The following is a 17,400-nucleotide window of genomic DNA, read 5'->3' as shown; positions in this document are numbered from 1 at the left end:
TAACTTTGTAAACATCTTGACCCCATATCAAATTAGTCATTTAATTCTTTTTTTTTTTTAACTTAGGATTTCTTTGATAAGAAATGGTGACAAACTTCCATCTCAGGATCATTTGATTGTTCAAGAATACATTGAAAAGCCTTTCCTAATGGAAGGTTACAAGTTTGATTTACGAATTTATATTCTGGTGACATCGTGTGATCCACTGAAAATATTTCTCTACCATGATGGACTTGTGCGAATGGGAACAGAGAAATACATTCCACCTAATGAGTCTAATTTGGTAAGTGATACCAGACAGAATATATGGTTTTATTCATTTGTTCAACTTGTACTTTTTAGAGCATGCATTGTGTGTAAAGATTATATGAATCAAAGTACCTCTTACCAGGTTTTTATAGTCAGGAATTGTGTACATAAACAAGACTGCTTCTAATTTATAGAGAGATTTGTGAAAATTAGAAAAAAAAAAAAAAGGTGTTTCCTCCAGCAGGCTAATTAGGAGAGGGCACTCCCTTTGGGTGCTGTGAGCACAAGGATGGATTTCAAAGCACATGTGTATGTAGTGGCCTTGCATAGAAATGACATGTACACATGTGTATACAGTGGCCCTATATAGAATTGGATTTCAAAGCACATGTGTATGTTCTTTGGCCCTGGATGGAAATGATTTATTTAGAAATGTAAATAAAAATAATATCTCATTGAGAAGTACAGACAGAGTGTCATCGAGTTGAGTACAGGGATAGTTTATGTTTAGCTTCTCATGGAGGAGGTGGTATTTGAGCAAGCTTTATATGACAGGTATGGTTTAACATGTAGGATGTGGGAGAAAATATTTGAAACAGAGAAAGTGAGAGTTATCAGAAAGTAGAGTTATTAATTTGTCACTTTGCACAAAAGAAAACATGGTAAATTTACATTGACCAAATGTAAAGTAGAGACATAAATTGGTAGTTTCAGTGTGTATTTTAAAATCTATTAAATGGAACTTTCTGTAGATATTTTTCCATTAAGATTTCCTTTATGCAGCCATAACTCATTGATGAAAGTCATAACTGCAGTTTATGGTTTATGAAGGTCGAACTGTAATTTATTATGATAATTTATCATGAGAGTCACAAACTTTATTATCCATACTTAAAAGTTTAGTTAACCTCTACCCTATTTTTGGACCTACTAATTATAGTAAAAATTATATTTAATTAAGTATTATTTCCCATTTTGTCAAAAGCCTGGTTATTGTTCTTCTCCAATGTTATGCACACAATTAACTGCACTAAAAGTGGTCATATTTTAAGGCGGCACCTGGGTGGCTCAGTCAGTTAAGTGTCTGCCTTTGGTTCGGGTCATGATCCCAGGGTCCCGGGATCGAATCCTACATCAGGCTCCTTGCTCAGCGGGGGAGCCTGCTTCTGCCCCTCTCCCCTGTTCATGCTCTCTCTCTCTCTCTCTGTCTTAAATAAATAAATAAAAATTAAAAAAAATCCTAAAAGTGGTCATATTTTAAAAATTACATAATGACTGTTCATAAATGTTACTATGTTCAATTAATGAAAAATACTGTAAGCCTGGCAAAGGAAGAACAAGGGAACTGTAAAAGTTTTCACTGGAAAGGAAGATAAAGGAAAGAATCATCTCTTTAAAGGTCATAAGGTGTGAATATATCCAATCACCAAGTAATATTTGAACTCTACTGGATTCTAGGCATTGTGCTGGTTTTGGAAAAACAGTGACCAAGACAGCTACAGTGCTTGACCTCTCAAAAGCAACAGTCTAGTGGGGAGGCAGAAAATAAAATAAGCAATTATAATACCTGATGGTAAGTGTAATGGTCTAAGACACTGAGGGGGCAATGGCAGTCCATAGCAAGGGCGTCTAACCCAGCTGGAGATGAAGTTTAGAGAGGGAGTTTGTAAAGTGAAATATGAATAATGGAGGGTTAGCCAGGTCGGGGCAGGGCGGAGTGGGGTGGAAGTCCATAGAGAAAAATGGCCCAGACTTATGGCGCGTCTGGAGAAAGCACTCATACTCAATATGGCTAAATACAGACCATGAAGGGGTGGGTATTCAGAGATGAGGATGAAGAGCCTAGAGGACAGATCCTTCAGGGCTTTTTAGGCCATGTCTAGGATTTTGGAATTTAACCTAAGAAGAAGGGAAGCATTGAAAGATTTTAAAGAAGGAAAGAAGGAATGAGATTTTTGTCTTAAAAAGGTCACCTGGTCTGTATGTGGGGAATGTGAGAGATGGATGTAGTTGTAGATGAATGGGAGAAGTGAGGATAAGGGAGAAGCTCTTTTCTAGTCTAATCACATGTAAGAGGAAAGATGGCCTTATCTGAAGTAGTAGCAATAGGACTATACGAACAATAAGAACATAGATTTAAGATATATTTTGGTAACATGGATAACATTGATATACTGACAGGTTGGATTTATAGAACGAGGGAAAGGGAGAGAGAAATTGAGGATAAAACTCAAGAATTTTGGCATTGGCCAGTTGGGTGGATGATGTATTATTGACCGTGATAGGAAATATAGGGGCTATTAAAGGTCTTGCAGGAAGCTGGTGTGTTTGGTTTGACATGCCTGTGCAGCCTCCAAATGGATCTGTGCTATAAGCATTTGGATGTATAGCATAGGTCTGGAGTTCAGATGAGAGAACCAAGCTATAGACCTAATTTGAGACTTGTCAGCTCTTAGATATAATTAAAATAATTGGTGTGGATAAGAATGGGTTATAATACATTGTAAGGCAGATAGTCATGTTTTGAGAGAAGAGTTAGGGAAGACATAGGAAAGGATAAGACTTGTAAGCTCGTTTAAGTGATTTATTTTAATATCTTAAATTATACGTATGTGATTTGCTTAAATACGCTGGATTAGGAGATCGTAAGGAAAATCTGGGAGTCAGGAAACATAACCTCTAGGTCTCACTTTGCCAAGTGCTTTTGATTCATGTAATCTTGTGTCTTTGGTTCACATGTACAAAGAATGATCTTGTCCTATATAAGTGTCAGTGTTCCTTATATATCTCTAAAATTTAAAAGTTCACCTTTTTCAACTCCACGATCAAATTCCTAGATTAAGATATGAAAGAGTAAAAAAAAAAAAAAAGAAAAGAAATACAAAATTTTATCTAAAGTGAGATCACAGTTATGTAAAAGGTAAGCTTCAGAAAAAAAGGCTGGAAAAAATAAATCAAAATGCTCTCACTGGTTGGTTTTGGATGGCATACTATTGCATATTTGTTTCTTCCTATTTCCAATTTTTAAAATAGTGAGCATGTATTTTGTGAAGAGCTGTGTGTATGTATAAGAATTAAATATTGGTAAGCTACATATAAGAAGATCATAAGACAGAGAATTTCAGGCATTGAAATATAATAGCCATTTATTTTTTGCTACCAGTGTAGCAGTTGGCTAGTTTTTGAAAAGTTTTGTATAACCCAATTCATTGTATTGAGCCTATATGCTAAAAAATAAGGCAGAGAATAGTTATATACTTTTCATTCCTTGCAGGTTGCTGTTTGGTTTATAGCTGTCTTCACTGCTTATGGCCAATGTCCAACTGGCAATGAACTGCTTAGAAGGGGATTTTTGTTGAGGTAGATGTGAAACTGGAATTTCCAATCCTACTTACAAAGATACTGTTTTAAGAAAAATGCACAGTTCCATTTTTTACTCACTTTTTCACTAGGATAGCTAGAGTTTTTATTACTGCTATTATTATTTATTTTTAGAAATTCCTGCCAAATGGAGAGCTCCTCAATAAATTCTTTTCCAACTCTTCAAATTGAAAAATGATTTATATTTTGGAAACTAGGAAATGCTATAGTTTGATTAATTTCTTTTTTCTTCAGATCAAGCACTTACAATTAGACAAGCATAAAATTTATGCTCTTTCTTTTAAATATCACTTAATTTAAAGCTTTTTCTAAGTTTCATTAGTGTAAGGACTCTGTCTATCTTGTTTATCTATGTATCCACAGTGCCCATTACCAGTTCTGCAGATAGTAAGTAGGTGCTCCTTAAATATTGTTGAATGAATGAAAAAATAAATTCTTAGTTAGTGATGGGCACATAGGTTCGTAAACAACATGTAACTCAAATGATCACTTCTGCACATTTACTTCAAAGATTTTATACTGTAGACCTAAGTAACTGCAGTGAAAATAAAATATGATACAAATATACTTGGTTATTAACAAACATAAATAGTAATCATGTACATGAAGTACATATTCACTGTGATGCAACATTGCTCTCTAATTTCTGGGAATAGGATCATGAGGGTAGGATATATAGGTTTGATGAATGTTTATGCTAGATTAATAAGGAATCATTAGGTGTGTATTAGTTGACAATTATGAGAGGATTCAAATTTTGGATTCTGTTTCAAGTTATTTGAGGATAACAGTATCAACAAATGTAAAAGTGTAAAGAGACTAAGGCATAACAGCTCCAGTAAGGAGTACTGTAAATTTACTGTTAATCATTTAGGCTCTGTACAGCATGTGTAGTGCTTCTGTCTGCTGATTCGAATTGCTCTCTGTCTTGTGAATGAGTTCAAGTGGCCTCCCAGTCCCTGTGGGAGGCAGAGGTTGTGTTTGGTAGTCCTGCCTTTTGATTTATGCTGCTTACTTGAGATATCATTTTTTACTTTTCTTTGAAAAAACATAGAATTCTCTCTCAGAAAATTCTCTTCCCAAAATAAATTTGGGTGAGAACTGTCCCTAAAAACATTAAAAGCAAATTAACAGAAACAGACAGTGTTTTTCTTGCTTAGCAGTGTGTAATTTCACAGTTTCATGCAATTATTTTAATGCTTTCTATAGTAGATATATTTTGAATAATATATAAAGTAACTTTGTAGATGACTACATTTGTAATCCTTTTATTGGAAATGTGCCATTCCATTTAATTTGAAAATTATCTAAATCATGATGAAATTGTCGATCTGTATATTTTAAACTTTAAAATTGTCTTTCATCTTTGGTTGCTTTATGTTCTGTGAAACCTCATAGTTCTAGAGTCTCATAAGTGATAACTTTCGTTCTTACTTGTTACAGACCCAGTTATACATGCATCTAACAAACTACTCTGTGAACAAGCACAATGAGCGTTTTGAAAGGGATGAGACTGAAAACAAAGGGAGCAAACGTTCCATCAAGTGGTTTACGGAATTCCTACAAGCAAATCAACATGATGTTGCTAAGTTTTGGAGTGATATTTCAGTAAGATGATACCATTTTCACAATTATAACTGTCTTTCCTCAAATTAATTTAAAGGATCATCAGCATTTTAAATAAAGAACAGATTACATTAGATTGGGCAAATAAACTATTTTCATGAAGGAAGTGGGAACTGTGACAGACCTTGATAAGCAGTATTTTTACTGCTAGGTTGGGAGAGAGGGGGTTCTAGGTGCAAACAAAAGCATAAGTAAAGGCATAGATGTATGAAAATAGTGATAAGTGGCCCAGGTTGGCACATATGGTATTTTTGAGAATTTTGTGGGGACTTATGGCTGAAAAGATATGTGGAGGCAAAATTTTAGGTCTGAAAATCAAGGCTTAGCTTGATAGGCAATAAGGATTCATTCCCTTCAGACTTTAAGGGAGGAGAGTAATAAGGCCAAAGACTATGAATTTGAAAGATAAATCTGAAAATGGGTATAGTACAGAACAAAAGTAGATAAAGGAAGGCACCTAGAGGTAGTTTAAGTAAAAAGAATGGCCTGAAATGAACCACAGTAGAAGAGGTGACAGTGAGGTCAGCATTAAAGTTAACTGAGTGTCCAAAATCAGGGAGACATATTCAAACATTCCTCTGCAGTTTTAAGGAGGAATTATAGGGAGAATGGGTTTGGCTTTATCTGAAATAGAGTAGAAGGGAATTTATTTTGAGAAGATCTAGAGCCTGGTTTTATAGGTGATGGAAAAGAGTTCTATTCATTCATTTCATTCAGTCATTCAGTAAACATTTAATGAACTCATAATATATGCTTGTTTCTGACTGATAATCTGAAGATTTTTATAAGATACAGCTCCAATCCTCAAAAAACTTAGAGTTTGGTAGGAAAGACCCACACAGAAGTTGTTAATAAAATGTAAGCACATACAACAACAGAGCCATGCCCTGGATTCTGTGGGAATGTAGAGGAAGACCACATATAGTAGCTTTCTGTGGGTGGAGATTGGAGGAGGGCTTTCTGGAGGCATTAACACCTGGACTAAATTGTTAAAAGGTCATGAGGCTATGATAATGAGTTCTACTGGAGATTTATTGAACTTAAAATGTTTTTTCAGGTAGAAAGATCAAGCAGGCAGTTAAAAGTGTATGTTTGGGGTGTGATTGATAATTAAAGCCATGGCAGTGGATGGCATTGCAAATGATAAAGGTAAAGAGAAAAGGAAGCAGATCTGAGAAGCTAACCTCGGTGAAAACGACCCTTTATTAATCTTAGCAGAAGTATCACAATGGTATTCAAAGTTAGAAGAGGACTTAATATGATAGGACTATGCAATATGATTTAGCTCTCCTTTCGGGACAAATACTATATAACTTATGTAAATCTACCATGGAAAATGGACACGAAAGTTCATAGTTGAATTTGGTTCTCTTGAGAAAATCAGAAAAATCAGCATCATTATATTTATCCTTCTGTTGTTTTGTTGGTTGGTATTTTTTACACCTTATTTCTATATCACAGAATGTAAATCCAGAGACCCTTGGGTGTTAGACAAGTAAAAAGGAGTGAAATGGTCTGGATAGAAGTAAATAGGGTGTGCTGGGAACTGTGGTAGTTTGAAAAGCGTAAGATATCTGAAGGGGTGGACACTACTCAGCCCCAGTCTTTTGGTGCCCCATGGTATTTTGGGCCCAATATGGCTCGTTCTTCTAATTTGTCAGTGGAGGCTCTAAGTCTCTTGATTTATAAATATTGGCAACACATTCAAAACTTTTCAGAAATTCAGGGGCTCCAGCAAAAATGTTTGTCAACTGGATTTTGTAAGAGGCCCACCAACTTGTTAACTTTCTAGTCTATCTTCCTGATAGCCTAAATACATCCAAACAAGAAATTTGATTACGATAATGCTGTGTTTATTTATCTACTTATTTATTCTATCAATGCCAATTTTACAGAAATTCAAAAAAATATTTTAATAATGATAGTTTATTATCATAGCAGGTTAGATGCATCGAAGGGGTGAAATTTGTTATTTTGGGGCAATAGCTCATTGACGGAAGATCATTCATGATGACACCTGGATGATTTAATGAATGGATCATTTGATGAATAGCTCAGTGAGAACAAGAAAGTTTTCTATGCCCTGTGATACTCCTTTTTCTTTACCAAATTTTTCACTTCCATCTGGTTTTTCACTTCTTCAGAGAGGTCCTTGTGGAAAGGTGAACTTCTTGGACTGCCGTGGTGAAGAATGTGTAGAGAGAATCAATCAGAGAGAAAAATTGGCTTTAAGTGGTACTTTCCCTACATAATTAAATTAGGAGAAGGCATAGAAGTAAGACTAATGTTAATAAGAAGGTCTGGAAATGAACCTTTTGTTAGAGTCAAAAATATAATTCTCATATATTACTTCAATATGGGCAGTGTACACCTGTTAAGCTCTGACACATTTATGATCCCTTCTATAAATGGGTAAATTTTGCATCATTCTTGCCTACATTAGTTAAAATGTATAATAACAATCTACAAATAAGCAATGATTTAATACTTAATAAGTTATTAACTTTTCCAAGCACATATTTTATAATTATATTTATCTTTATTAAGAATTGCATATAAAGATATCTGTTTAAGATGAGTTAATGAAATAAGATATTATAAAAACAGGAGGAGGTAGAGAAGGTGGTCAATCAGTAAATTTTTATCTTAATATCATAGTTTGCAAATTTCATGAATTTAACTTAGGACTTTTTTCCTAATGACTTTTTTTGGGGGGGTAATTTCTCTAAAAAGGAACTGTCTCTTTATGAAAACTAACATACAGTAATACGCCCTATATAGCACAGAGATGCGTACTTTTGTGGAGGTCAAGAATGAATAAGAAATTAATAGAAAATCAAGCCACAGAGATTACAACCTTTGTAATCACTCATAAAACCATCCTTACTGAATGCTTTTTTTTTTTTTTAAGATTTAATTTATTTATTTGACAGAGAGAGACACAGCGAGAGAGGGAACACAAGCAGGGGGAGTGGGAGAGGGAGAAGCAGGCTTCCCACGGAGCAGGGAGCCTGATGCGGGGCTCAATCCCAGGACCCTGGGATCATGACCTGAGCCGAAGGCAGATGCTTAATGACTGAGCCACCCAGGCGCCCCTGAATGCTTTTTATATACTTACATATATGTACAAATCTACAAATCACATTTCACAGCAATGACACTAGGTTGGAAGTTCTCAAAAGCGTTAGTGGAATTAGATTCGTGTTTGGTTCTATCACTCCTGATTTTCACATACAGCTGCAGTCTTGCCTTTGCATTCCTTACAGATGTGTGTTTTATGTAGAAAAAACACAGATTTGTAATTCAGGGTTCATTAATATTCACTCTGCCCATCCTGCCTGAGTTGTTTCATGCAAACACTTATTAGCCAAGGTTTTAACCTCTTTTCTCCTATTCTCCTGTGACTTCACTAATATATCCAAAGACTTATATGAAGTGGTTTTTTGGCTCTTATCTTTGTATCCTTTAGTGTTACTGGCAATTTTTTATTTTGATTAAAATTTTGTAGAACAACCTCTCCTGGCATCTCTGATACTTACCCCAAATATGATCTGGTTTGGGATTCTGGGTAACAGCAAGGTTAATTTCTGTCTCTCATTTTTTTCTCCCATGTAGTGAATATTGCTCCCACCAGGTAGTGGAATGTTTGTTTCTGACCTGACATAGGAGATGGGTTCTGGAGGAATGATAGAATGACTATAACAGTAGTAGTAGTTAACACTTATTGAAGGTTTACTCTGTTCTAGGCACTATGCTGAGAGTTTTACATTGGAGTCTCATTTTGTCCTTACATCAGTCTTTTGCAGTAGGTGTTACTATTTCCCCTTTACCTTTGGGGAAAGTGAGACTCACAAAGTTTAAGCAACGTGACTGAGGTTATACATGTAGCGAGTAGCAAAGCCAGGAATAAACTCAGAAAGCCTGATGTTAGAGCCAGGTTCTTAACTGCCATGCTCTATTGCCTATACCCGTAGAGGGGGACTTAAAAAGACAGTATATTCTAAGCAAAGAAGCCCCTGCAAGACAGCTTTTCCACAATCCGTAACTTGTTCTTAAACTCCAGTAAGCCAACTTTTGGTTTTATGAGCATTAGTAACTCACTCTGGTAGTATTGTGTGTCCTCACAGAAAGTGTTGATAGCTGTTTATGTAATCGGCAGGACTCCCGTCTTAGGCCAACCTTACGAAATGCCAAATCAGCAGCACACCGAGAAGCCCACCTCTCCTGGATTCTGTCCCGCCCTTCCAGCTTTTGTCTAAGTGGAAGTTCTATGCTGTTTGTGAAATAGTTTCCTCTCCTTGGGATTTTTCTTCCCTGTCACTCCTAAACCCTTCTGTATGGTTCCTGAGAAGGCTAGCATATGACCTTATGATAGATGGAAGCCGCATTTATCAACTCCTATTTTACTTGTTCACAGATATTTGTGAGCATCTCCTAAATGGCAGGAACTAATATAGGCACAAGGACACGGCCCTCACAAAAACAAAAAAGGGAAAAGATCAGCCGAGTCTACATTGTACCAAGTGGTGCAGTAAGGGATGGCGGAGGCTACTTTTGACTCCAGTGTCAGCGAAGGCCTCTCTGAATATCAAGGCGGGCATGGGAGTATCTGTCGGGAAGCGTGTTCCAGAAGGGGGGAGCCGTTATCACCCGGGGCCCTAAGCCGGCAAGCGTGGCCGTAGTGCAATGAGCAGGGCAGGAGTGGCGTGCAGTGGAATCGGAGTAGTGGCCGGGGCCACATGCCATAGAGCTTTGGGAACTTGGCCAGCGTGCTGTTTGTGAGTCCAGGCCTTATTTCCATATATGTAAACTTGTTTTGTAAGGCATTTTCACTTTTTGTTTTTCTTAATCACTGTATGTGCAGGAGTTGGTTGTAAAGACTTTGATTGTGGCAGAGCCTCATGTCCTGCATGCGTATCGCATGTGCAGACCTGGTCAACCTCCAGGAAGTGAAAGTGTCTGTTTCGAAGTCCTGGGATTTGATATCTTGTTGGACAGAAAACTAAAGCCGTGGCTTCTGGAGGTAAGGCATTTCTTTTAAGAAGAAAGAGAAGTTACTACTGTTCTTGTGCATGAAAACAAATGTTTTTTAAATGTGTACTTGGCACAGTTGGCTCGTTAACTGAGCAGAAAGAGGCCTGAATGGAGCATGTGGGAGGAAGAGAACAAAAAATTGAGAGAATAGAACAGTTCCAGGACTGGACCAATATGTGTTTGATATTACTTTCCCCAAACTGATGTTGAGTGACTTTCTAGGCCAGGAATTTCAAATATATGCGTGGATCTGCTTTTACTGATGTGTTATCTACTTCTTCCACTATTTTCCCAGCCTCACGGCCTCTACCACTTCATGACTTCTGGATGTTGTCTTTCCTCTGTGTGGGTGCCTGGGCTTCGGGACCACAGCCTCCTTGTCTTCATTGGGTTCCCATTCAGACTCTCCAAGGAGAGGCTCCGATTGGTTCACTAATCAGTATTCAGTACCTCCTACCCCAGCTGGCATGGATTCTCCCTGAAGGCCATATAATACGCCTGGGGTTCCCCTCATGTCCAGCCTGCTAACTGTGTGCCTTTGGGTGTGCTGCCAGTCCCTGGTATGGTCAGAGTCCTCATTATTTTTCTGTCAGTATAAAAGATCACTTAATATTAGGAAAAGATGAAATGATATAAGGGAAAAATAAAAATAGTCTCTGTTTAAGATTTTTGTACCTTTCCTTCCAGTCATGTTTGTTATTACATTCAGAAGAAAACTCAGAAGTCATGTAGTCCTGGGCGCCTGGGTGGCTCAGTTGGTTAAGCGACTGCCTTCGGCTCAGGTCATGATCCTGGAGTCCCTGGATCGAGTCCCACATCGGGCTCCCTGCTCGGCAGGGAGTCTGCTTCTCCCTCTCCCACTCCCCCTGCTTGTGTTCCCTCTCTCGCTGTGTCTTTCTCTGTCAAGTAAATAAATAAAATCTTTAAAAAAAAAAAAAAAGAAGTCAGTAGTCCTATACTACCCCATTCAGCAGTTTCCTCTCAGACCCCTGATCTGGAGTCATAGAGCGCATGGGCACAGAGCACTGTGTTTAGGAAACTTTATCAGGAAAATAGCACATACCTAAACACCATTGTTTACTAGATGAGTTACATTTTGGAGCATATTGCTATAGAAGGTACAATCAACAAGTACCTTTCATTTTAAGTTGATCATCTCTTTTTTTGTTAATGATTTTGAAGTTGGTAGTTCCATCTGTAACTTGAAAAAGCAAATTGAATGAGTGATAGATAATCAAGACATTCAAAGTATATTTTTAGGAAAGAATACTTTTCCAATTTGAGGGCTAATGGGGGGTGTGTGTGTGTGTGTGTGTTCAATCTCCTATGTGTCAGGAATGTATATTATATTTCCAATCAAATACAGATGTCAGATGTTTAAATTTTGCTCTTGCCTGGATCCTAGAAATAAGATAAATGTGAGGAATTTTGCTGATCTTTTTGCTTCCTTCTTTACATGTATATGAAAGCATTTGACTCTGCATCTTACTAGGGCCTGACATTTTCTTCCTTAGGTTTCCTACTTTGTCTGCAATTATCCTTTCCTGTTCTTAACTGTATTTTTTTTTCCTGCTCCTGCTGCTTGTCTTTTATCTTTGATGGGTTTGGGAAGAAGTGAAGGCACATGCCTGAGGTGGAACTGAAAAGTAGAGCAGGGAATAAGGACTATAGATAATTAGTTACCTGTTTTTAAAAGCATTTGTCTAATGAGCTTTGTATGATCTTGGTAAATCAGAATTGACTGAATGGTTGAATTTTGTATTTTTTTAAAGGCTCAAAACACCATTGTTTGCATTAATGTTTCTTCATACTTTATTCTCTTCTTCATCATGTCCAGATCAATAACCATTAAAAACCTCGACAATAATCAACAGCTAAATAGCATTGTTTGCATTAACATATTTTCATTTTCGATTCATTTCTTCATCATTTCCAGATCAGTCAGAACCATTACAAAAACTTTAGAGTAACCAACAGCTATGGATAATGAACATTTATTATATTAAAACAATTAAAAGAATCTTATTTAGATCTTGCTTCTTTGTGTTTTCTCCCAGCTGCAATTGTAGTCGGTCTAACATATGTTGGTTAAAAACCTTTTGGCACCATCAAGTGGAATAAGATAGAAGGTGCATCTGAGAATATGATAACTTTTAGTTAACTGGAATAATTGCAGGTACTTTCATAGTGGCAAAATTGCAGAAATTTTCAAGCACAGAAACCTTTTTCGGGAAAAATATGGAAATTGGGTAGGATATGAATATGCTGCTAATAATTTAATTACCCTTGAGTTAATTTCAACAAGTCATTGTGTCAGGGGGTGGAGATCCAAGAAGACAGAATACTTACCCCCACCTGGTCGAGTGCGGACTCAGATATGTGTCTTATGATAATAGTTACAAGTACAAGTAGGGAACAGGGTTACCAGCACAAGCAATAGAGTGATTAATCTCTCTGTGTACAAGTGTGTATTTGACAGTTAAAAAAATCTTTGCAGAGGAGGGAACACCTGAGCAGGGTGTTTAAGGCTGTGGAAGGTGTGGTGGGGACTGGGGGTTGGGAAAGATGGGGGTTAGGTGGGGAGAAGTTACTGGGCCAAGGGAACAGCACTAATTTGGGAGCCTAGAATCTATTATGGATACTTTGATATGTGCATGAAATGATTGTGCTTGTTTTGATAGTAAAATTATGATTTGGTTGGTTAATAAATGGTATTTATTAATTTAATTTGCTTTCTAGTAGTTTTCATTTTTGCATGCATTTACAAGCTACTGAATTTTAAGACTCTAACATTTGCTGAGCTTTGCTTGTTCTAGAATTGGGGTAGGAAATGAGAACCAAAGAAGCCATCAACATCACAGAGCATATATTTTTTTAAAGAGTTATTTATTTATTTGTGAGAGAGAGGCAGTGGGGAGGGGCAAGGGAGGAAGGGAGAGAGAGTACAACCTGAGCCAAAGCCAAGAGTTGAGCACTTAACTGATAGTGCCACCCCGATGCCCCAGAGTAGAATTTTGACTGAATGGAACCTGAATTTTCAGAGTCTCTTCTGTCTTTAGTTTTTACTTTACCTTTATCATAAAACTTTCGAAAAATCCAAAATGTGACTTGAAAAAAGTTTTTTTCTACCTTTTCACATATTCGTTTATCTTGTGTGGGTACATTTCTCCTTAGACCCAATTTCTTTTTTATGGTAGTAGAGGGAATATTCTGACATAGGTAAGAGAGGGTCTGAGGTTACTTCCATCCTAGAGGACAGATATGTCTGGTAGAATTCCAGATGGCAATTTTGGAATGGAACACCTAAGGAATTCTATAAAGATAGATAACATTTCAGTGAACCACTTAGTCATTGGTTCCTAAATGTCTGGTTCATTTTATAATCCTGTCCCATGTAGCAGCAGAACAATTGTTAATGTATTACAAATTGCAGAGATTTGAATCAGTATGGAATGGTTAAAATTTTCCATATAAAATACATTACTGTACCCTTTTCTTCGCACTTGTAAGAGGAAATACTTAGAGTTTTGAAGTAGCAGATTAATAAACTCCCTTTCTTAAAATTTGCCTGGAATAAATGGATGTTCTTGCAGTTACCAAGCTGTTCCCTTCTCCTTGAGACCATATCACATAGGCAGAAATATGTCCATCACCTTCTAAATCAGAGATCAGCAAAAGCATAATATACTTTGGCATATCTCTATAAATGGAGTACCATGCATCAAAATGATGACATGAAAGATTTTCATGATATATTGTTAAAAGAAAAACTTGGATTATAGAATAATATTGTTAGTATAGGTATGTATTTGGAAGATAAAATAAATATTATAAATATGTATGCATAGCAAATATTTATCATTTATCAAATGATTAGCAGTACACCATTTATCAAATGGATAACAGTATACTGGGTAATGGGAATACAGGTGATCTTTCTGTTGTCTGTTTAGCTTCTATGTACATACTTCTACTTATTTATATTTCTTACAGCTGCCAGTTGTGAAATGCATACTGTCAATTATTTTGTCTCTTGTGGAACGGGATTGTATAAGACAAACCTCTTCTATGACAGTGGCATCATATTTTTTTGAGATAAGCTGTGAGGTTAGGTGGTGGTCATGAAGCTAAGCTGTAGTTTTGAGCTCAGCAGTGTTCTAGCCAACTGAATTAATTAACTTTCTTAAACACTTGCTATTCCAGTTACATTTTCATAGCAAGAAAGACAAAAACAAAAACTCCAGCTCTTGAGGTGGTAGTAGATTGTATAATGGATTTCAGGGCATATACAGTTACTGTTACTTCTTATTTTTCCTCTTAATGAAATCCTGGAAATGATGTTGGAAAGAACACCCACAGATGGCTCCTTTATTCCCCTGAGTCCTAATGCAGTTAGAGAAGCTCATAGAGGTCAGTCTGCAGCTACCTTTAATGGTATCTTCTGAGTTATATAGTAAGTGTCTTTGGGAATGAAAATCGATGATTTATTGTTTGATCCAGGTAGAAAGAAAATAATTTATTTTTTAGGCAGCAATAGATGAATCCATCCAGAAGATCTGAAGCATGAAAAGAGGGTATAATTTCTATATGCTAAATAAATGTTTAATTATTACTGTATTGGTAACATGCATATTATTTTTGTTACATCATTCTTGTTATGGTTAATACTGGTCTTCTAACCTTTTTGTCAGGATGAGTCACTTTTAACTTCCCTAAACTTAAAACCTAGAGTGCGCAGGGTGTTGAGTTGGAGAGGGTGCAGAGGAGGGAGAGGGCACAAAAGCTTACCAAAGATCCTGAGCTAAGGCAGCAGGGAGAAGGGGGCGGTGACAGCAGTCAGTTCCTTGAAACTCCTTGACTTAGGGTGGTGGGAAAAGGAGGTGTGGCAGTGGTAACTGGGCCATCTATCATGTAGAGCTTTGAGATTTATTGTTGAGTTTCTCTGTTGGTTGGGGATCTTGCATTAGTTTAATAAATATGTATTGAATGTTTATTAACCTACCAACATTTGGCTATTCTCATTGTTTTCTTTGTAAATTTCAGATTAATCGTGCTCCAAGCTTTGGAACTGATCAGAAAATAGACTATGATGTAAAAAGGGGAGTGCTGCTAAATGCGCTAAAGCTACTAAACATCAGGTAAAGTATTTCCTCCCTCATTTAGAAGGTTTTCACCACTTTTGGCATAGAACAATCACTTGTACATGGGATTGGCTTATGATTTTTTCATATTTTATATTTTGAATTTCTTGATTCCATTCTTCAAACTCATTTAGTGTTTTCTTTTTAAATATCTTTCCCTCTCTACAAACTGCTTTTCCTTTTCTCCATATCATGCTCTGAATCTACAGTAAATAGTTAATTTAGAGTGTTGGTATAATTATTCAATATAGAGTGTAAGGTTGAATTGGAGAATACCTGAGGAAAATCTCTAGATTATCTTCCTCACCTTACAAGAAGAACCTAAAGCAGAGTTCATTCAGGAAGTTAAAAAAAGTAACAACCCTCAAAAACATGGATTTTCTACCTTTCTGTTCAGAGGTCTTCCCACTGTCATGCTGCCTGGGTAAACAGAAGAAAGAGGTAGTTGTTAAGACAGGGTTAACAGGGCAGGGTAGTTGTTAAGACAGAGTTAAAAAAGGAATTTTTTTTTTTTTTAAGGCTGGATAATATTCCATTGTATGTATATACCACATTTTTTTTTTATCATTCATCTGTTGATGAACATTTAGTTTGCTTCTATGGCTTGGCTATTGTGAATAATGCTGTAATGAGCATGGGAGTGCAGATGTATCTTTGCATCCTGATTTCAACTCCTTTGAATATATACTCGGAAAGGGGATTGCTCCATCAACAGAATATTATTAGGCTGGTTGCAGTGTATGTGATCATGGATCTCAAATATTTGAAATGCTGTTTTGTAGGAAAGCTTTTGGCTCATTATGAAAGAAATTTGTTAGAAGTTTAATTGAACTGCTTAATGAAGTAGTGAGTCATCTGCCATTGTTAAGTGTTCAAACAGTGTTTAGGGTGTTGGATTAAAGGACCTCTGAGGTCATTTAAGCCCAGGGATTTTATGATTTCAATTGATTCTAATCATCATTTAAAGAACTCTAAAAGAGTTGGGGGATGCTTCCAAGCAATTTATTTATTTTAAATGGTTCTAAGCATTTAGCAGTTGCTTACTTGAGAAGTAGCTTTATATGGAAAGCATTATTAAAAAAAGATCGATACATGAATTTGTTTTTTTCCTATTTTTTTGATATATATACTTGTTAAGAAATTTTCATATGGCCCCTTCTTTTGCTTGATCAAAGAACGATTTGCCTCAATTTAACTGACATTTCAATCATCCTAAAAGAAATGAATAGAAGAGATATAGAAAGTGAAATTTTTGTTTATTTAGCTTACACAAGTGCATCAGATATTTTAGATTATTCAAACAGTATACCTATACATTTTTTTTGCTTTTACTATTATTATGTAAGTAGGCCTTATGTTTTTTCATGTCTTTGCCAACCAATTCAGGATATAATCTATGGGTGTTTTTGTCTTCTTAAAAGTTCGAATAGTGAGAAATTTCTAGACTTAAAAATAAAGGAAAGTTGGAATTCATTTTCCTTATTTTTCTTAGTGTTGTTCCAGTAAGAGAATTTAATACAATTCTTAACATTTTGAACATATGCTAATGAAGTTTACATCATAGATGTGCCTTTTCTCTCCATCCAGATGGAGTGCTCCATGGGCATATATGTGTTAGACTTGTCTTTCAAGCCTGCACAATTCTTAATACAATGTTTTACTTATAGTATGGCTCCATATATACCCCAAAGTTCATTTTGTAAGCATATACTTTTAATCTCAAGAAAATCCAAAAGAATGTAGATTGCTCAGAGTATTCCATCACAACCCCTGGGAATAAGGAACCTCCAGTTTACTATATGGAGACCCATATTTGATGGATGATTAGATGAATATGATGTATGTGAATATATATATATACATATATATATAAAACATTGATTTGTATCCCCACTGTGTCTCCTCTTCTGCTAATTCTCCTCACAGGGATAAGATCAGGGCTTATTTGAATTCCTGTGTTTTATATTTC

The 17,400-nt window shown here is 36.2% G+C and overlaps 1 protein-coding gene across 1 annotated transcript in view; it reads left to right on the top strand.

Annotated features, from left to right (window-relative positions):
- TTLL7 (tubulin tyrosine ligase like 7) overlaps positions 1–17,400 on the top strand; it is a 92,980-nt gene that overhangs the window by 12,109 nt on the left and 63,471 nt on the right. The window contains exons 6-9 of the mRNA XM_021690142.1: positions 67–283; positions 5,074–5,238; positions 10,121–10,279; positions 15,334–15,428. Coding sequence (XP_021545817.1) covers positions 67–283; positions 5,074–5,238; positions 10,121–10,279; positions 15,334–15,428 — 636 coding nt within the window. The remainder of the gene's footprint in view (positions 1–66; positions 284–5,073; positions 5,239–10,120; positions 10,280–15,333; positions 15,429–17,400) is intronic.

The sequence above is a fragment of the Neomonachus schauinslandi genome, chromosome 4, assembly GCF_002201575.2.
Source record: "Neomonachus schauinslandi chromosome 4, ASM220157v2, whole genome shotgun sequence".
Classification (NCBI taxonomy): Eukaryota; Metazoa; Chordata; class Mammalia; order Carnivora; family Phocidae; genus Neomonachus; species Neomonachus schauinslandi.
The sequence above is the reverse complement of the archived record's forward strand: the minus strand, read 5'-3'. Positions and strand labels throughout refer to the sequence as shown.